The 20361-nt window shown below is 56.4% G+C and overlaps 3 protein-coding genes and 1 long non-coding RNA gene across 6 annotated transcripts in view; 2 read left to right on the forward strand and 2 right to left on the reverse strand.

The window, feature by feature from the left end:
• Positions 1 to 793: 793 nt before the first annotated feature.
• Positions 794 to 3219, forward strand: DCTN6 (dynactin subunit 6). Its single transcript, XM_083862488.1, has 7 exons — positions 794 to 1226; positions 1320 to 1384; positions 1466 to 1571; positions 2219 to 2307; positions 2497 to 2544; positions 2651 to 2793; positions 2889 to 3219. Exons 1-7 carry the CDS (start codon positions 1204 to 1206, stop codon positions 2985 to 2987), a joined length of 573 nt encoding a protein of 190 aa, XP_083718614.1. The 5' UTR covers positions 794 to 1203; the 3' UTR covers positions 2988 to 3219.
• Positions 3220 to 3303: 84 nt separating this feature from the next.
• LOC310910045 lies at positions 3304 to 6621 on the reverse strand. Of its 2 annotated transcripts, none has more exons than XR_014590238.1 (4): positions 5915 to 6621; positions 4262 to 4581; positions 3890 to 4000; positions 3304 to 3677 (listed from the first exon to the last, which is right to left on the reverse strand). It is a non-coding gene; the product is annotated as an uncharacterized lncRNA (long non-coding RNA). The 2 variants fall into 2 exon arrangements; XR_014590239.1 differs by lacking the exon at positions 5915 to 6621 and adding an exon at positions 5128 to 5222.
• RBPMS (RNA binding protein, mRNA processing factor) lies at positions 5361 to 17262 on the forward strand. Of its 2 annotated transcripts, XR_014590236.1 has the most exons (9): positions 5361 to 5466; positions 11310 to 11387; positions 11574 to 11612; positions 11716 to 11778; positions 12497 to 12647; positions 13272 to 13402; positions 15104 to 15173; positions 16453 to 16558; positions 17151 to 17262. XR_014590236.1 is itself a non-coding variant. In XM_083862487.1 (8 exons), the coding sequence occupies exons 1-7, from the start codon at positions 5404 to 5406 to the stop codon at positions 15164 to 15166; spliced, it is 588 nt and encodes a 195-aa protein (XP_083718613.1). In that variant the 5' UTR covers positions 5361 to 5403; the 3' UTR covers positions 15167 to 15173; positions 16453 to 17144. The 2 variants fall into 2 exon arrangements, 1 of the variants encoding a protein (XP_083718613.1); XM_083862487.1 differs by lacking the exon at positions 17151 to 17262 and having other exon boundaries at positions 16453 to 17144.
• The window catches only part of GTF2E2 (general transcription factor IIE subunit 2), a 36182-nt gene continuing 26172 nt past the window's right edge, over positions 10352 to 20361 (reverse strand). The window contains exons 9-10 of the transcript XR_014590235.1: positions 11968 to 12083; positions 10352 to 10424 (exon numbers count right to left, since the gene is read on the reverse strand). The gene's annotated coding sequence lies outside the window, so the exon portion shown is untranslated. The remainder of the gene's footprint in view (positions 10425 to 11967; positions 12084 to 20361) is intronic.

The raw sequence follows: 20361 nt of genomic DNA on the forward strand, positions 1-20361 counted from the left end.
TGGGGCGGGTGGAGGGGTTGGGATTCACGTGTGGGGATTCCCGGCGAGGGGCGCCGGGCTCCGGTCCTTGGGCTTTATTATTCGGCGCCCTGAACCCCGCGGCTGCGGGGGGAGAAGAGAGAGAGAAGATACGGGAGAGTTAGGGGTATAAGGGAGGGATAGGGGGTAAGAAGGGTTTTAAGGGAGCAGGAGGGGAAGGCAAGGGTAGGCAGGATCGGGATGGGTAGGTAGGATAGAGGGAGAACGAGAAGGAAGAATAGAGCGAGGGAGTCGGGGTTTGTAGGGTACCAGAGGGGTGTAGGGGGAGGCTGGGTGCTGAGGAAGGAGGTGTAGGTAGGAGAGGTAGAGGAGGAATAGAGGGGGAGCTCGGGTTGGATAACGGAGAGGAGAAAGGAAAAAGGAAGGAGTGGGGGGTCGAGATGCACAGAGGGGCAGGGAGAGGAAGGAATGGGGAACTAGGGAGGAGAGAGGTAAGCGGTAAGAGGGAGAGAAAAGAGGGATAGAGAGAACCTCACTCGGGCCCCACCGAAGGAACCCGGATCGGCTACTGCCGACCCCCCCATGTCCTTGGGGCGCAAATGCCTTTTGCTGCCCCTTCCGGGGTTCAAATGCCCTCGGCCCCGCCCCGCGCTCCGTGGCCCCGCCCCGCGGCTGCCTCGCTCCGCCCCCGGGGCCAGCGCCCCCTACCGGTCTGGGGCTGCTCTGAGCCCCTAAATGCGGGTTTTTGGCTCTCTGATCAAAGCCTTAACCCGCCTGGGTGAGCCTCCCTTCGCCCACTCACAGACAGGACTCGAGTCTGTTTCATAGCTCTAAAACTGCCCGGGTGGGGCTGGTTCCAAGTGCCAGCAACGGAGGACTTGGAGCCCCCCACCAAACACACAGAACTTTGTCTCCATTTCTGAGAAAGAAAAAAAAAAAAAAAAAAAAAAAAAAAAAGCCTGATTTGTTTTATTCAGAACCCTAAACCGGGCCAAATGAGCCCGGTGCCCCCACACGCGGGACCTGGTGTCTGTTCTCAAGCACGAACATGCAGGACCCTCTCCGACCCGCCCCAAACGCGGGACTGTCTCCCTTTCCAGGCTCCCGGCTGGCCCAGCCCCTTTCCCGAGCGGGAACCTCCCGGTGTCCCGGGCGGGGCGATGGGGCCGGGCCCGCCCCCTCACCCCCGGAGCCCCGCCCCGCGCAGGCGCCGCGGCCGCGGCCATGGCGGAGAAGGGCCAGAAGAGGTGAGTGAGTCCCGCTCCCCCCGCTCCCTCCTCCCGCGGCCAGCCCGGGCCGCGGCCTCCCCTCCCCGCCGTGACCGCCCCGTGTCTCCGCAGTGTGAAGATCGCGCCGGGCGCTGTGGTGTGCGTGGAGAGCGAGATCCGCGGGGACGTGACCATCGGTAAGGGCCCTGCCCGCCCCGCTCCCCTCGCCGGGCCGGGGCCGGGGCCGGGCCGGGGCTGACGCCGCGCTGTCCCCGCAGGGCCCAGGACCGTCATCCACCCCAAGGCCCGCATCATCGCCGAGGCGGGGCCCATCGTCATCGGGGAGGGGAACCTGATCGAGGAGCAGGCTCTCATCATCAACGGGTCCGTGCGACACCCGCCGGGGATGGGGGGGGGGGGGGGCGGGTAAAAACCCTGGGAAGGCAGAGTTTATTTAAAAAAAAAAAAAAAAAAAAAAAAAAAAAAAAAAAGCCAAACTTAGTGCTTCTGTGTACACGTGTGGCGCTGTGGCTTGGGGAGAAGCCACAGAATCACGAAATGTTAATTGTTTGAAGGGACCTTAAAGATATAGGCAAGGACATCTTCTGCTATCCCATGTTGCTCCAAACCCTGTCCAACCTGGCCTTGAACACTTCCAGGGTTGGGGCAGCCAGTATTGCCCTGGGCAGCCTATTCCAGTATCTCACCCCCATCACAGTAATACTTTTCTTAAATATATCTAACCTATTTCCCCCCTCTTTAAGTCTGTGCCCATTACTCCTTGTTTTGTGACTCCAGTTCCTGACAAAGAGTCCCTCTCTGGCTTCCTTGTAGGCCCCCAAGTCCCCCTTCTGAATCCCTCTCAAGCCAACAGACTAGAAAAATCCTGATCCTAAGCAGTCACAAAATTCTGACAGTCCAGCTCAGTTGAGTGGGATACCTGTGGCTTCAGTCTGTCACAAAGTTGAGCTGCCACACAGAACGCTGCCATCGTCATCTCAGACATGGAAATCTGTTCTTCCCTCTTGCAGGTATCCAGAAAATATAACCCCAGAGAGCGAGGATGTGGAGCCCAAGCCCATGGTCATCGGCACCAACAATGTTTTTGAGGTCGGGTGCTGTATCCTTGCTGTGCAGTGACTAGCCATCCAGCACATTGTGCTTGATCCCTGCAGGGGGAATCACCTGTGGGCTCTGTCGGGGGTCAGATAGCCCAGGGCTGGGTGGTGGTTTGAAAATGGCATCAGGGTTTTCCCCTGTTGAAAAAAGGGCAAGGTATTTTACAGCTTTACTTAACACAGACCTGTAGATTCCCAAGCGATGAAGGTGGGAGACAACAACGTCATTGAATCCAAAGGTAACTCTCAGCTCGGTGCCTTTGGCCCTGCCGAGATTTCACTGCTGTAAATGCTGTGAGGGCCAGGCTCACAGGGATTCCTCTCTCTCCCCCCTCTCCCTGGCAGCGTTCGTTGGCAGGAACGTGATCCTGACCAGTGGCTGCATCATCGGGGCGTGCTGCAACGTGAACACGTACGAGGTGATCCCGGAGAACACCGTCATCTACGGCGCCGACTGCCTGCGGCGCGTGCAGACCGAGCGGCCCCAGGTGTGTCTGTGTGTGTGTGTGTGTGTGTGTGTGTGTGACAGGGGACAGCTGCTGCCCCCGGGCCGGTCCCTCACCTCCCCTGCCTCCCTCTCCAGCCCCAGACGCTGCAGCTGGATTTCCTGATGAAGATCCTGCCCAACTACCACCACCTGAAGAAGACCATGAAGCCGTCGTCCACCCCGGTCAAGAGCTGAGCACTCACCCCATGCTTCCAGTGCGTGGCCGGGTGTTTGGTCCTGGGAAGCACTGCACACTCTGGTCTCCACATCCCTCATTCCATCGAACGATTTTTTTTTTTGCTTGTTTGTGTGATTTATTTATCTTCCACCAGGAATGTCTGACCTGCTTTGAGTCTCTTGTGTCTTACGCATTAACTTTATTGTTCGTGCTTTGTTTTTGGGAATAAAGTACCCCTGTTCTACTGTCCTTTGACTGTGCGGGGTGCGGCGCCTGGGTCCCACGGGCGCTGTCGAGGCGGTGTCACCGCGTCCCCCCGGGGACAGCCCCGGTGCCGCCTCCCCGCGCCTCCGGCGTGGCGCCGGCAGGGGGCGCTGTGAGCCCGCGCTCCCTGGGGTCCCGGCCCCGCATCCCAGATCCACGTGGGGCCCGCGGTGGGAAAGGCTCCACCGACCCGGTGCCCCCTCTGTCCCTGCCCACGAAGGCTGCTCCTGCTCGGATTTCCTCCCAGAGGACCCAGAGCGGAGCTGAACCTTGTCCACTCGTGCCACTGGAGCCTCGGGAGTCACCGCACTTCCCAGCCGTTCCCACAGAGTCCCCAGTTGTTCACGACTTCCCCTTCTATCCCTGTATGACACAGTCCAGCACAGATGGACGTTGTGGATGTTGTGTCCCAGCACAGATGGACGTCGACGCAGCAGAAATTCCTGTAGGAAAGAGGGCGAGAGGGGAGAGGATCAGCAGCTACCACAGATGAGCCCATATTTTTGTGGGACATGGGGCTTTGGGTTGGGACCAGGGGTTTCAAGGCAAGGAAGCAGTGCGATATCTGCTGGAGGAAAGTAGATTTTCTCCCCAAGTCCAGTTTCACGGCTAAAAAAAATCCAAATCTCCCCTTTCTCTGGCTTGTGAGTCCAACCTGGGTTCCAGCGCTGCCGGGGAACTGCAGCTCTTCCCCAAAGCTGAGTCCAAATAAGGGTTGTGAATATTGTCCCGCCTGCTGTCCAGCCAGAGCGTTTTGTGGAGATGCCTCTGGAGGGGGGAAACAGCGGGAGATCAAACGCAGCTCTAAATTCTCCCCTTGCTGAAAATCTACCCCAAAAGCCAGAGGCTCCAGCAGATTTGGGTGTCTAGATCAGTCTCTGTGCTCTAGATTCCCTCTGGGGGCCAGCTGCCTCTGTAGCAAGACACTTCCCGCTCCCCCAAATCCAGCTGGCGCAGCTCATTTCCACCTCCCTCCCGGCTGGAGAGGTTCTGCCCTGTAAATCGCTGCTGCGGGGAGGCTGCAAACCTGTGGGTGGCCAGGCTGTGTCCCCTGGGCAGCCGGCAGGACAGGCGGGCGGCTGCCCCCAGGTCTGTTTCGGTCGGCGAGGCGCAGAAAGGCGAGCGGTGACCTTAAGCGTCCGCTGGGAACGATCCCAGTGGCACGGGCAGGATGTCCTCGGCGTCACCTCCGCCCCGAGCATTGTGTACAGGCAGCACCTGGTCTCTACACACACAAACACACACACACAGAGCTGCTGCTCGCCGCCCCGAGGGTCTCCGTCACGCTGCTCCGGAGTCGAGGGCAGTCCTGCGGGTCCACAGCCTCCTCCGCGGGGCTCTGCAGGGCTGAAACGACCCAACACCGAGCTCTAGAATGAAGCGAGCACGATGCCAGGCCCAGCGCCGGCTCAGCAAAAGCCCAGCCTAAGCATGAAGCCTAAATGCAGTCGCTGGGCCAGGAAGGGAGGGGTTGAGCCCCGGGTGGGGCTGGTTGGGGTGATGAACCCCCTCTGGTCCTTCCACTGCCCCCAGACCTGTATCGGGTGTAACCAGCACTGTCCTCTCCTCTGCCCCACAGCCCTGATGTATTCATGTCCGTGGGACTGTGCCCCATATCCCCAGCCTGGTGCCCTGTATCCTTAACCTTGTGTCCTGTGTCCCCAGCCTATGTCCCGTGTCCCAAGGACTTTGTCCCCTCTCCCCAGCCCTGTCCAATCCCCCCAGCCTGTGTCCTATATCCCTGAGACTGTGTCCATCTACCCATTGTTGTGCCCTGTGTCCCCAGCCTTGTATCCGGTATCCCCAACCCCGTGTCCTACACTGTATTCCATGTCTCCAGTATTGTCCTATATTCCCAACTCTGTGTCCTGTGGCCTCAGCCTCGTGCCTTACGTTGCCGTCACCGTGTCCCATGTCCCTAGCCCTGCATCCCGCGTTCCCAGCCCCGCATCACTCGTCCCATCTCCCACCTCCCGCACCCCCGACCCCGCGCTCCTCCATCCCCCCGCGCCCCGGTCCGTCCCCGCCGCTCGGCCGCGCCCCCGCCCCGTCCCTCCCCGGCCGCGCCGCCCCGCCCCGGCCCCCCCGCCGCCGCCGGGACCAGCCCCCAGCGCCGCCCGCCCGGACGCGGCTGCCGCCGGCGGGACGAGGAGCCTGGCCGGTCGCACCATGAGCACCGTCCCCGCCGACAGGGAGGGCGGCCCCGCCGACACCAGCCTGCCCGAGGAGGAGGTACCGGGGGGAACACACACGGGGGATTTGGGGCGGAGGGGGTCCGGCTTCCCCGTCCGCACCCGCGCTCCCCGGGAGCTGAGCTCCGCGGGCGCCCACGCACCCAGGCGGGATGAGGGGTCCGCGTCGGGGGGTCCCGTCGGCTTCCACGGCTCCCGGTACCCGGGGCTGCTGCGGGGGGGACAGGGAGGAGCGGCGGGAGCGCATCCCCGCTCCCCGGGACGCTCCCATTCCCCGCCCGCATCTCCCCGGGGCTCCCCGCGAACGCCCCTCCGCCTCGCCCGAGGGAAGCTGCGGGTGCGGGGAGCCCCACTCGAGACGCGGATGTCCCGGGGTGCGTGGGGGATAAACCAGGCTCCCCCTGGTCCCGCTGCCGGTGCCCGGTGCTGCCGGTGCCCGTAGGTACCGTGCATCCAGCGGCCGCGCATCTCCTTCCCATGGATCTCACCCCAAAAATGTCCGAAACGCTCCCAATTCCCACGGGAGACCAACCCCACACCCCGCCACGGGGAGAGCTGGTTTTCTTCATTCCAGCCGGAAAGTTCCTGGTTTTGCCCGTGACCTTGAGATGGGAATTTGGACTTTGTGAGGGTGAGAGCGGGAAGATTCCTGAGAACTCCTCTTCCTCCTCACCCTCCACCCGGCTGGGCTGCTCCAGCAGGTCCCTGCTGGGCTCCCTGGTTGGTGGCCAGCGCTGGGATCAATCACCGCAGCTCCATTGCTCGATGTCGCCTGCCTTCATTTGCTTATTCCAGGGGTGGTTGTGGCTTCAAACTTCCTGAAGTTTCCTAAATAAGGGGGAGTTTTTCCCACTGGTGGCCTTGCGGGGTGTGTGGGAGATGATGCGGCGGCTGTGCCCCTGTTGGGCACGGCAGTGTGTGACATCCATGGAGAGGCCTGTTGCCTTTTCCAAAAGCAGGGCCTGTACTGTGCTGGCACAGGACAGCCCTCGCTCTGCTCCCGGTAGGATCCGGAGGGCCTGGGGCTGGCTGTTGCACTGCTGATCCCTGGGGAGCCCCTGACCCGGTGGTGCCGGGAATGGGGAACACCCGGAGAGGACGGCTGGGAGGTGCCAGGGACACGCACAGAGCCGCGGACACATGAGGAGGGTGATGCCCACTCACGCCTGCAAGCAAGCCGTGCTCCTCCGGTGCCAGGCAGGTATTTTCCCTGCAGGACTGTTTCCAGCCCAGGCTGGAGGAGCCGGTGCTGTCTATTTGCACAAGCGCAGGAAAAGGGGGTTGCCCAGCTACTGTGCCTCGCCTCCCTCCTCCCAGGGCTTGCCTTCTAGCCTCCTTTTCCCTTAGAAAAGAGGGAGAAGTAGCCCCCACCCCGGGGAGGTCAGCCAGGGTGCTGCCAGGTGGGAAAAGCCCCCACTTCATCCCCGTTTCCCCTGCCTGCTCCTGGCAGCCCGGGTGGCCTCCCCGTCCCTCTCGTCTGATCCCCCGGGAAGGACCCCCCGTGCAGGGGAGCTGTGGGCCAGGGGCTTCCCCACGGAGGAGCCAGAACAATTTGGGAAGGCGGTCACGTCACTTCGGCCGGGCGAGAACGGCATGTAAAAGGCTCGGCGGAGGCCTTATTTGGTAGCGGAGTGGCTGCGGAGAGCCCGGCTCGTGGCCCTCGTCCCCATCCCATGCCAGATCTCTCCTCCCGAGGGAACCGTGCCATGGGGAGGGGACCCTAGGGATGGTTTCTAGTGGAAATGTGCCCAGCGCGTGGATAAAATTCGCACCCGTGGCCTCTGTGTTGCATCCCCCCGCGCTCCTGCTTCCTTTCCTCCTCGAAGCGTGGGGTCCGGAGGGCTTGGGAGCGAGCTCCGGGCGGGACAGGGACGTGTGTGACCCCCGCCTGATCCCGCCGCTCCTCCGCTCTGTTGCAATCCCCCATCTGCTCCCTTGGCTGCTCACTGCCTTTTCCTCTGCCGCTTCCTCGTTCCAGCCCCGGCAGCTCCGGACTCGCTTTTCCCCAAGGGCTGTTCCTCTCCTCCCGTCCTTCACCGGACGTAAGAACCGTGATTTTCCAGAGAAGCGGCCACGGGTGGCGAGGATAGAGATTTATCCCGGTCCTCCCGCATCCCCCGGGCGGAGGAGCCGGCATCCCCCGGCCTCAGCCTTGTTTATGTCGGGGAGTTTTGCGGGCTGAAGGCATGCGTACACACAGCCTGGAATCTAAACCCAGCCGAGGAAGATGCTCCATTAGCCAAGACACTATTTATGCCAGGACTAATCCCGGCGGGGCGGGAATGCACCCCGCTTTGCCGGGAAGGGGAGGGAGGGGAAGCCCTGCTCGCCCTGTTCTGCTCCACGGCTCAATGGCAGCCCCGTGCCATCGCCCTCCCGCTCCCGCCGGGATCCGGTGCCTCCCCGGCGGCGGGCAGTCGAGCGGATAATCGGCTGGTGGAGAATTAAAACGAGGCCCAATGGAAGGGGCGCACGGACGGACGAGGGACGGGAGCTGGGCTGAAGGAGGCGATTAAATGCCTCGTGGATGAATCACCCGGACGCCTCTCCGCCTCCCCACGGCTTGTTAACGTTTACGGGGGTGGTTTGGGCAGGGCAGGGCAGGGCAAGGGACTGGGACCGTGCCGGCAGGGCACTGCCATCTGATGGGGGTCCAAGCCAAGGAAATGCCTCCCTGGTGCCTCCTTACCCTCAGGAGAAAAACTTGGCTTGTGGCTTCATCTGAGAAAGAGGAGGAGGAGGGCTGCTGATGCTCCATTACAGAGCTCTCCATGCTGGTGTCATCCTTGATCCATGCTCTGCAGAACCCAGTCACCTCCTGGCCCAGACCTTTGCCTCTCCTTGCATGTCCTCAGCCCTGACCATCCCAGCAAATATCCACAGACCCTTCCAGCATCCCTTAAACTGGCCCAAGATGAGACACAGGATTTCAGGGACAACAGAATGGGATGGTGGGATGCAAAGATGAGAGGGACAGGCCAGAAGTGGGATGGAAATGATTTCCAAGGAAGAGCAGAGTAGAAGAGATGAAGAGCAGACTTCCTGCAAGGAGAACAAAACCCAGGAGGGGACATACTAGGAGTGAGGTAACACAGGTAGGATCCAGCAGCCCTGGCAAATCTGGGAGCTGTGGGGTGCAGCAGCAGGAGCACAGGAGGACTGTGGAAAGGGACTTGGAGCAGTCCCATGGCTGCCATCCCCTTGGAAGGAAGTCAAGGTGGTCACCTTTGAGCTCCTCTTGGAGCAAACATCGGCGCTGACTTTAAAAAAATCTTTAGTTTCACCCCAAATTTTAGGAAGAAGGAGAGACGGGGAAATGCTCCACAAAAAGAAACTGAAAGATGTTCATACAGCAGAACTGAAATGAAACAGCTCAGGCTGTCCAAAAAAACCGTGGGGTTTAGGCTGGGGGAATCCCATGCTCCAGCGCCCTTTAATCCTTGCTGAGAGCTGTCAGCCTGGCCCTATCCCGTGACATCTTTGAGAGCCATGCCTGATCCACCTCCCAGGAGTAATTCTTCCCTGTGGAAGGAGTAATTCTTCCCTATGGAAGAACATACATGTGCTTGCTGCCTGGCAATTTCTCTGATAAGGTGCTTTTTTTTTCCTGCTTCAGGGAAGGATTTTGACCTGGGAGTGTTTCTGGTAGAGGATGAGGACTGAATCCCTGGGATCTCTCAGCACAGAAAAACCTGGAGCAGCTCCCTGTGGGCCAAAGCTCCCCTTCCATTTAAGGGCAGGAGTAATATTTCTGTCTAGAGTCTTTCCCTTGGCAAAAGGATATCTGTCCAGCCTGCTGGGATTATCCTCAAGGAGGTTCCCTTGCTCTGGCAGTCCCACCTGCTCATTACCCAGTGAAAGGATGCTGTTTATGTAGGACCTACTCAAACATCCCTGGGGCTGGGTATATTTGCAGATAGGGAGCACCCAAGAACTCATATCCATCCCCTGCCCTGGGCGCCAAAACCCCTTTTGGGACTGGAATCCAGCTGGGGGATCCTTTGGAGCCCTTCTCCCTCTTGCCGCTGTATAATTTTACAGATTCAAACTTGGCCGACCCGCGTTTGAACTTGCAAAGAAAACAAAGTCATTAGAGAAGAGAAGCCCTTCCTCTGTGGGGCTGAATTTCGGAGGGTTCCTTGAGATCTTTCATCTCCGTCTCTCTCCCGTGCGGCGTTGGGGATAAATGGTCTGGCAGGCTTGGGCACGTACAGATTGGATTTCAGGGGTGTGGCAAACTGGCAGCGGGTTCCCCCTCTGCCCCCAGTCCCTCCCACCGGAGCTGCGGCCAATATCCCCAGTTTTTCCTGAAGCTCCCCAGGGAGAGGAGAGGCAGGAAGCCAGGGATGGGTCCAAGGGATGAAGGAGTCAGGGGACACCGTGCAGGGATGCTCGGCCTGCTCGGGATGTAAACCCACCTGGTGGGTTTAGTAAGTTTGGTGTGAGGATGAGTCTGGAGAACCGATTCCCTGGACAGCAGCTGTGCTCTGAAAGGGATTTTTTTTTTTTTTTTTAACCTGAGGAAAGGAAAAGTGTGCTTTCTTTATGTTGAATTTCATGGACACAAGGGGAGATCCTCCAGGCGAATCCCTCCCTAGCCCCTGCCAGGAGAAATTTGGGCAGTGTCTCCACTCAACACTGTGGGATGCTCCATCACTCCCGGGTCTCAGGGGACAGCCAGAAAGCTGGCAAGGGTCCCCTAAGGCACTCTGGAGGACGGTCCCAGTAGAGAGGACAGGCTACCAGGCTGTGCCTGCCTGCAGCCCTGGCTCAGGAAGGGGTGAGGTCATCCCTTCTCTGCTGATTTCATCCAGCCTGGATGCTGGTACCCGCAGGGATAATGCCAGGATGGGTATCACCAGGGCTGTTGACACAAGGGCTGTGTGCAAACAGCTGAGTACCTTTTGTTATTTAATAGATATAGGTCAGCCAGAGGTTCTGTTCCACAAAGCAGGAATGTTTGCTGCTCCAGGCTGGGAGATGGGGGAGATAGCTTATCTGCAAGAGAAATAAGAAATGTCAGCAAAAGAATAGGCCTGGACTGGCTGTTTCTGGCTGTTTCCCATGTTTCTTTCCCAGGGAATGGGGCAGGCAGGGTGCCTGTCCAAAGAAACTAAATAAAATACATCGAGGTTTCCCCCTTCTCCAGCACAGACTATTAGGATGAGATTTTGGGGATGAGAAGAGAAACAGCAGGTTCAGTTCGCCACACTGCTCTCCCGGTTACAAGCTGATTGTAAAGCAAAACCATCCCAGCATGGCTTTGCCCATCCCTGAGGAGCTCCACATCCCCCCTCAGCGTGGTGGGAGCAGGATTTCTGCCAAACATCACAGCTTTGAGGATGCTGTACCATGAAAAAAATTAGATCCACTCAAAAAGGGTTAAAACCCCTTAAAAGATGACTTTTACAAACCAGGGACAAGCTGCTTAAATCCAGCCCCCTCTAAACCAAGGCCTTTCCTCCAGGAGGAAGAGTTGGTGTTTGCTTCTCCCAGCCCTTAATGAGCTGTTACAATTAAACTGAGACAATAGGCATTGTCTGTGGAGGCCGGGATCCCCTGGGGATGACAGAGAAATCCTGTTTGCCAGACCGGGGTAGGAAGGTGCTGGGATTCTGTGAGCTTTTTATCCTGGACAGAGCTGGTGGAGTGAAGACAGGTCTCTGTTGCCTTTCCATGGTGCCTTAGCGGCTTCCTCTGTGGCGTGAAGGATGGGGACACCCCGTCCAAAAATTCAGCATCACTCAAGCATGGCTGAAGGCTTTTGTCTGCCCAGGAGGTTCCCCTCAGGCTGGCATTGTCCCTCTGGCTGTGGGAAGTGTGGTGTATCCCCAAGTTAGGGATGAGAGAGGGTCCCCAGGAACTCCCTTTCTTCTTTTCCAGGTGAGAACACTCTTTGTCAGTGGGTTGCCTCTGGACATCAAGCCCCGGGAACTTTACCTGCTCTTCAGACCCTTTAAGGTACCAAACTAGGGAGGGAAAGGGAGGCTGAAAGCATGGGGCTGGCCTCTGCCCCAGTGCCATGGCCCCAAACCACTTCCTGGGATCTAGGAACTCACTGAAGTCTAATTCAGACAGTTTATTCAGTTATTATTATTTAATCGTGGGGATCTCCACCAAACACCCTTTTTAATCCTTTCCTTGCAGGGGTACGAAGGGTCTCTCATCAAACTCACCTCCAAGCAGGTAGGAGCTGCTCCATACAGCATGCAACCATCTCACCATTCCCTGGGGTGAGGGGCTCCCCTCTCTGCTCCCCTGACTGATGACTCCTGTCCTTCCTCCACAGCCCGTGGGCTTTGTCAGCTTCGACAGCCGCTCCGAGGCGGAGGCAGCGAAGAATGCACTGAACGTGAGTGTGTCTGGCCCAGCCACTCCATTTCTCCATTCTCCCCTGTCCCTAGATACTCTCTGAATTCCACTAGCCCAAGGATGTGCACCTCCCATGCCAGCCAGCTCCATGGCATCCTCAGCCCTCCAGGCAATCCCGTCACTGTTTCTCAGATTCATCCTCCCTCCTGGGGATGTGCATCCCTCTCACCTTTCTCAGGGCCATCCAGGAGGGCTTGAACCCTCAGGACTCGAGCTTTAGATACAAGTGAGAAACAGCATTCCCAGCCTCTCCTGTTTGTTCAGCAGGAAAAATCTCAACTAAGTCTGCAAAAGAAAAAAATGCAAATTTCACTTTCTTTTACCAGCTTGTGAAGTTACCTGAAAATAGTCACAGGCAGAACTGTGTGGAGCTGGTTCTCCAATTCCTCCCTAGCTCTCCCTGCATTTTGGTTTAGGGTTGTTTTTTTCCTTGTCTTAATTTTCAACACAAAACTTTTTTTTTTTTGGCTCCACTAATCCCTCTGGATAAGAGCTCGGCCTTGCGGGATGCCGACTGCCAAATATGGTGCCGATGCTAAAGATGCTGGAGGAATGTGAGCTGCCTCGGGGCCCGGCAAATTAGCTCATTTCAGGGCTGGAAGTCGAAAAAAACCCATAAATAATGGGGAGTTATTTTTGCTGCGGGGCCGGCACGCGGCGGCGCTCACCCACCCGCCGCGCCTCCTTCCCTCCTGCAGGGCATCCGCTTCGACCCCGAGATCCCCCAGACGCTGCGGCTGGAGTTCGCCAAGGCCAACACCAAGATGGCCAAGAACAAGCTGGTGGGCACCCCAAATCCCAGCACCCCTCTCCCCACCGCCGTACCTCAGTTCATCGCCCGGGAGCCCTGTGAGTACCTCCTGCACTGCCAGCAGGGCTTGGGTTGGCAGGCGCCAGGGGCTGGAAGCAGCGGGGATACCATGAGTGGGTGGTGAAGGGGAATACCAGGTCTGATTGGAAGCGCTGGTACCTGCTTGCTGCGTGCTGGCATGTGCTGGGGGTTCCCAAAGGCAGCTGCTCGTGCTGGAGAGGACCTGGGACAGGTGACAGCCAGCCTGCCATGGTGCCTGGGAGCAGGATGAGGTTTCAGAGAGACCTGGTCAGCGTCCTGCCATGAATTCTCTGTGCCTGTTTCTGATTCTGTGTCTGTTCTCATGCAAATGCCGGCTCCTCACCTTGCTGTTGCACACAGGCATGAGCTGCACACTCTCCTCTGCTGAATCCCTGGGATTATTAAACCTCTTGGAGACAATGAGCTCAGCCCTGGCTCCTTGAGTGATGCCCCCAGCCCCGTAGCATTGCTCACCCCGTGTTATCCCAGTGGGTGAATTCTGTGTTGGCTTTGCCAGTCGGCTCTCAGCACCTCCACTTTTCTGGGGCCAGCTCTGCTCCTGACTCAAGGGAAGAAGGAAGGATGCAGCGAGGGTCGCAGCCCTGTGGTCACCATTAACTCTGCCTCTTCTTCTCTTGCAGATGAGCTCACAGTGCCTGCACTTTACCCCAGTAGCCCTGAAGTGTGGGGGCCGTACCCTCTGTACCCAGCGGAATTAGCACCTGCTCTACCTCCTCCTGCTTTCACCTATCCCGCTTCGCTACACGCCCAGGTAATTCCGACCCATCCGCCTCCACTGCTCACCCCGCCCACCCCAGAGCCCCTTCCCTTCGGTGCTTGCCGCACCACTAACTCTGCCCGGCTGACAGGCACTCACTCCCCGCTCCTTGAGATTTAGGGAAGGCTCCCAAACGGAGCTGAATGCTGGCAGGGGTCCTGTCTTTCCCCACACACTTCTCTCTGCCTTCCTACTTTCACTGGTACCTGGGGCAGGTGGGGAGGGAGGAGGGAGGACTGGGGATGCTCTCAGGGTCTGGACCATCCCCATGGCTCCTGGTACCGCACCACCCATCCAGCTACCAGTGTGGGATAAGGGCTGCAGAACCCCTGGCTGCTCCTGGAGCATCGATGGGATGTGACTTGCTGTTCATGGGGTATCAAGCCAAGCAGCCTGCACACGGGGGGGAGAGGGAAATGAAGCGCAAATGGAGGATCCATCTTTTATTGACGAGGTGCTGCCTCGTCACAAGTGCTTTCTGCCGGTTGCCACTGCTGGTGGCCCCCGATGGCAGCATGTGGTTGTTAAAAATTAACCATCCGCCTGGGAGAGGAGCGGGGGAAAGAGGAGAAGAAGTGGAAATGGGAGAGGAAGAGAATTTCTTTACAGTGCCAGCCTTGCAGCATCATGGGGATGCTGGAAAAGGATCCCTGCCTCAAGGGGAAAAAGAGGGATGCTCCTCATCATCCATGCTGGACATCATCCTGGCTTTTGCTCCTTCCTGCCGGCTCCTGCTCAGTGATGAACAGGAGGTAACAAGCACATGGAGATAGATTTGCCAGATAAACTGCATCTGAAAGGCTTTTGGCCTTGGCCTGCCAGGATTGAGCCAGGTTATCCAGAGCCACCATCACTGGGAGCTGGAGCAGCCAGAAGCTGGTTTTTGAGCAGGAGGCTGAGGAAAAGTGCTGTGTGTAAACCATGTGCAGCCTTTGGATGAAACTCCAGCTTTTTGGGCTCTGCTGTTCATAGGAAGAGCGTTGGTAAATATTATTGCAGCTACGTACTTGCCTTGTCAAATAACTGCTAACAGGCAGCACCTGCCCTGCTCAGGGAAGCGCACAGCCAAGGAAACAGAGGCGTACGGAAGCTCTGAGGGTCCCTTGGGAAAACCCAGGCCGAGACCTGATGTTACACAGAAGCAATATTATCTGATGTGAAATATCAGCTTGGTGGGGAGGGTGCTGGTGACACCTTCCCATCCTCCTGTGCAGCTGCCAGTGTTGTGGGTTTGGTGGGGCGGGTGTTGGAGACTGGTGCCACTGTTCAAACTGGAGCTGCTTTGCTGGATCCTGCAGACAGCAGCAGGACCAGGGACTGCAGGATGGATGGCGGGGCTGGCTTGGAGTTATCTGGCAGAGCACTGAGTGACTGCACGCCAAATTTTGGCATCTGTTTTCTGCCCTGTTTCAGTTGGGCTTTGCAGAAGCAAAGAAGGATGAGCTCACTCCTGCTCAGTGGGACCATGGTGCTGCTGTCCCAGATCCATCCTGCTGGAAGCAGCGATGCCAGGGGTTGTGCTCAGCCTCAGTGTTACTGTTGGGATTGGAGCTGGGATGGCTGTACTGCTGGTGTTCCAACCTCCCTCTGCCCTGCACCTGGGAAAAGCCAGGAAAAGGGAGCCTGGATGCAGCCTGATCTTGCCAGGATGGGCAGCCACCCCCCTCTCACCTTGTGTCCCTCCTGTCTTTGCAGATGCGCTGGCTCCCTCCCTCCGAGGCTGGTTCTCAGGGCTGGAAGTCCCGTCAGTTCTGCTGAATGCCGGGTGAGTGCTCCCATCCTTCTGTGCTGGCTGGGGACCACTTCAACCTTCACCCTGAGCTTCCCCCACTGCCACTCCCGGGGTCTCCAGCAGCTCAGGGTGAGTGGCCACTCTTCAGCACACACCCAAAGTCCAGTTGCCCTCTTGTCCCCAGAAGGGGATGTCCGTGCCACAATTCACCTCAACACTTTCCCACGTGCCCTGGGGCAGGATGGAAAGGCACCAAGCCAGAGGGAGGTGTTGTGATGGAAAAGGCAGCCCTGACACAATCACCTCATAAAACCTTAAGGAAAACTGTCCAGGCAGCCTGGGGTGGTGGGGCTGCCAAAACAAGAAGCACAGCATTGCCAAGCTGCCCAGCAAGAGGGAGGGATGGATCCCATTCCATCTGGGACCTCTTAGGATGGAAAAAGCCTTGCAAGATATGCTCTGCAAATAACTTTGGCCTTTGTGAATAAATAAATAAAGGGGACTCAAGTGGGAGAGGGAAAAGAGCCTTGGTGGACACTGAGCAGTGCCTACCTTGCAATCCCAGCCTGCCTGGACCATCCTAGCTGGGAACTATCCCTGCTGGGAAGCCTCCTGCTTCCACACCCACCTGTGGAGAAATGCCAGTGGATCCAAAGCTCTGGCATCAGCTGCCCATGTGACTACTCTGCCCATCTGCCTGGCATCTGCAGCCCTGTGCTCCGGCCACGAGGTCACTCAGCTGGGAGGGCAGGAGGCCCAGCCCTGGCTGCAGCCAGCCCCAGACTTGGATCCATAAAGAATTTACTGGCTATTTTAGGCCCAGCAGATAAAAATAGGGAGTAGCGAGGTTTTGGGAACCAATGGTTCTTTCAAAATATGCAGCATGCCAATGTTCCCAGATAAAATGTAAGCAGGGACATATTTGGGAAGGAGAGATGAGTGAATCCCTTGAAGCACCAGCCCAAGAGCCACAGTGGGTGGTGAGGATGGAGGGTCAGGGACCTCCTCCTTCCAGGCTTCTCCAGCTGGGAAGGGCACAGCCCACTGAGGGCTTGGCTGAGGGCCTGGCTGTCCTGCCTGTATCTGTCTGTATTTGCTGCCTGGAGCCCATCACGGCAGGGCTAATTCAGGAATCAGTTAGGTTGGAAAAGACGTCTGAGATCACCAAGCCCCACCTTTGGCCACACTAAGCTGTGAGCTGTCCCCTCAGGAAGTGCCGGCTCCAGTCACTGTGAAATCACCTCTCCCCATGGCAAACTGATCTCAGGCCCCAGGACCAGCGTCCCTCACTCTGTGCTCTGCCCTCCCACAGGTCTCAGGTGTGTGATGGTGGCCTACAGTCAGTCTTGTGGGTATTAATGGAGTCTTCCAAGGTGGCTACTGGGTTGATGTGCTCTCCACAGGACCTCAGTGTGCTGGTAAAGATGCAACCCTGTGGGCTTGGCTGCTTTGGTGAGCGGGAGCCAACACAATGTTCCTGAGGGAATAGGCCCTGAGGTTGGGACGACCCTGGGGCTGCTCTAGCTACTGCCCTGCAGAACCATGGCTCTGCCATTCCCACCTTTATCACTGTTATCTGGGGTGAGAGTTTCCACAGCCAAGGAATGCCTCTCGGCTTTGAATTACCCCCGCTAATCTCATCTCCGTCCTTGCTTCCTGCCTTGGATCAACAGAGACCAAATTCCTCTTAAGTGCAAAATGCAACTCAAACTTAACTCCCAGCTTCCCAGTTCAAATCCAGAGGACAACAGCCAGTGGGAGAAACAAAGTGGGATCAGTGAGGTTCCTTATGCCTGGGATGCTACGGTCTCTCCCTGCAGGCATTTCCCACCTTGCCTTTCCCTGCTAAACAACTGTCCTTAGAGCATGGTCCTGACACAAATTTCCAAAACAAGCCTCCCTCTCCCCTACCTTGCTTCCTTCCTTCCATGAAGGAAGACAGATTATCCACAGCCCTTTTTCCTCCATCACAGCTGCTCTTTTTTTTAACACCTCTGTTTGTTGTTTCAGGCTTGAAAAAAAACCTCACACAAGTTTGGATTCCTCCAAGACTTTCCCACAGCCTCTATCACACATCTGCTCTCCTAGAAGAAAAAAACATACCTAGTAATAATATTTTCCTCTTTTACACTGTATATTTGTAAGGAAGAGTGTGTTACCCCCGAAAGCATGGTTTGACAGGCATTGTTGTAGTGTTCGAAAAGGCTTTTCAAATGGAACCATAGGAAAGCAGACTACAAAAAAAAAAAAAAAAAAGGAAAAACAAAGAAAAAAAACCCAAAAGAGCAAGTATTTTTGTACCAAAGCTCCTCAAGAGGACAATCTTTCACCTGGTCAGACACCACAGGTTTTTGTGCTTGACTTTCAAGGTGTGTAAAGAAGAGTCTTATTATCCCCCGGCCCCGTCAGCTGCATGTCGAAGGCATGATGTTCACAGTGTGAGGATGTCGACACACACAATGCGGGTTTGTAGGAATTGTGCTCCCTCTGGCACAGGAATTGTGCTCTGGCCGTGTTGGCATCTGCAGACACTACAGTATTACTGTTTTCTTCCCAGTTGCACCAAATGAGGAGCAGGCAGGACAATCAGGAACTATTTTCCCATGTTTTTTATTTACCTAGGGGCTGTGCTCATAGCTGCTGTGCAAACGCTTCCGTGGGGTACAACAGCTCGGATCAGGGATGGGCAGACAGCCCACACATGTAGCAAGGTGACAATTTGCCTCCTCCTCCTCCTCCTCCTCCTCCTCCTCCTCCTCCTCCTCCTCCTCCTCCTCCTCCTCCTCCTCCTCCTCCTGCCATGACTGCTCCAAGCTGTTACGGGCAACGTAAACTGCTGTATGAAAAAACATACCAACAAATCCTTGGTTTGTCAGCTTCCTCGAGGTTGGACATGAGTCCTGAGGGGCTTCCCATTATGCTGAAGTGCTGGCCTGGCCTGTGGTTTTAGTGCCAATGTTACGCTGGTCCAGCTGCTCCCTGCGTGGCATTCCCATGTTTCCATGTGCAAAGACGAGAAGGGAGGCTGCCAACATCCTTTACAGAGATAGAGTACCAGCAGAGAGACTGCTTGACATACTATTCTCCTTCTCCTTGCTCCAGGCGGAATTTGGAAAAAGAAGAGAGCAAACTGACCCAAACCCTCTTATCAGGTTTCAGTTTCTTGCAAAGGAAGGTGCAGAACTTCCCCTTCCATTGCCGTTCCCCCATCTCCACTCCAGCTGCAGGGAACACTGAGCTCAGCTGCTGCCCAGGCCTCACCATAGCCGGTTTTTCCCAGCGGTTCATGGCCTCATTAAACATCATCACCTTTTCCTTTCTCCTTCCTCTTGTCCTGTGGGTGGGCCAAAATAAGATGGCTGAGATTCTGGCCATGGGGGTGGGACAGGGGGATGAAAAAATGGGTTTTTTCATTATTAGAAACTGTCTCGTTGGGTGCTTCTGTTAAAAAATGGGCTTGATAAAAGTGATGTGAGAAGAGATCAAATCCAAGACAAACCTCAGACCGGCTCTAGAGGAACGATACCAGCGTTCCCAAGCAATGGACTAACTCTTTTAGCAAACCATTTCCTGTACTTTGTCTCGTGGAGAGGAGAGAAGCTTCCACATTGTCTACTCTGCTTTTGGAAATATGTTTAAAGGTACTTTTCTATTGTAATTTTTTAAAAATAAAACCGGTGATTATTATAAGTTACGCGCAGAGCGTCACTGTGTGCTGTGTGTCTGGCTCCCAACACACCCCTCAGGGCCCTGGCCAACAACAGCCTCCTTCCTCCCTCGGGAATAACTGAAAGCACTGTGAGGCTCCTGGTTGATTTTTCAGGGCAGATGCCATCGTCCTGTTTGGCTCTCTTGGATCTCTAGGAAAGCTCCAAAATCCAGGCTGGAAGGATCAGCAGGCTTTAAAAAAATGACTCCAAGTTTACAAAGATGTTATCGGTTAGTTTTTAAACCTACTAATCTTGGCAGGGAGCACGGGAGCTAGGATGCAATTTTCCATGAGCTCAGCCTCGGCTGAGGCAAACGTAACCTAGAGACGAAAGGCCAGATTAGCTCTGTATTTTTTTTAACACGCTGGGAATTTTGAAAAACTCAGGTTTGTAAGCCCAACCTAGAAATTCCTCCTCCTTTCTTTGCTCTGCTCCCACCCTGTGACCAGCCCCCCCAGGAGCTTCAGCAAAGAGGCCAGGCTTCAAAAACAAAGTGCCAGGAGCAAGCTCCAGCTTAGCAAAGGCAGCCTGGAAAACAGGGTGTAAAGAACAGGATTGAAAAAGCTACAAGCTCCAGGGTGGAAGGAAGAGGCATGGCAGTTATTTGAAAGCCTGGCTGGCAGGGATGAGTTAAGCCCTTAATGCTGGATGTTAATCCCACTGCGGCCACCGCGAGTCACAGCTTTCACAGCTTTCCTTCCGTTGCATCCAGCGGAGAGGTTTGTTGGCAGGCACGGGGGAGGAAGGGAAGAGAGCCACAACACTGCTCAGCTGCTCAGCCCGGGAGCTGCTCTGAGCAGCAGCAACTGGCCAAAACCTCTGTCCCAGGCACCACTTTAAGGGACACACAGATGTTTCTGGGAGTGGATTCAGCAGCAAACATCCTCCAGCTAAGAGAGCCATGAAACGTGCACACATCCTGGACTTTGCCTGGGCATTGCATCTGCTTCCAGATCTGCCCTGCAAAAGGAAGTAGGGCCTTGCCCAAAATATTTAACCTCCAGAATAGTGTGGGGGTTTTTTTGGTTTTTTGTTTTTTTTTTTTTTTTTTTTTTTTTCAATTTCCCCCATAAGCCAGCCTGTTTTTGTCTCTGTGCTGATGAGCATTGCCCTCATCAGCAAGGGGCGGGAGCAGCACGCCGCTTGCCTGGCGTCCCCTTTGCCCGTGGTGACCTTTCCCCCTGCGGCCGGGGGAACATTCCTTCCCTGTGACCACTGGGGCACTTACAGGAAGGCCCAAGCTGCTGGTTGACACTGGAGAATTGCAAAACAGGATCAGGGACTCCCAGGCCAGTGCTGCCATCCGATACAAGGGGTAAGTCCTGGGGGATACGAACAGGCAGAGCTGGAAAAACCAAAGTGAGATTTTGCACTCTCATTGTTTCCGTTTTCTCAAGTCTTTTTTTTCCCATCCCCCTAGCATAAGACCAAGCTCAGGGAGGGAGGAATGCAGGCAGCTCATTCCTGTGCATCCCTGCACAGAGGCTGGCTGACCAGCAGCAGGCTGGAAG

This window comes from Zosterops lateralis (assembly GCF_965231275.1).
Source record: "Zosterops lateralis genome assembly, chromosome: 5".
In the NCBI taxonomy this organism is placed as follows: Eukaryota; Metazoa; Chordata; class Aves; order Passeriformes; family Zosteropidae; genus Zosterops; species Zosterops lateralis.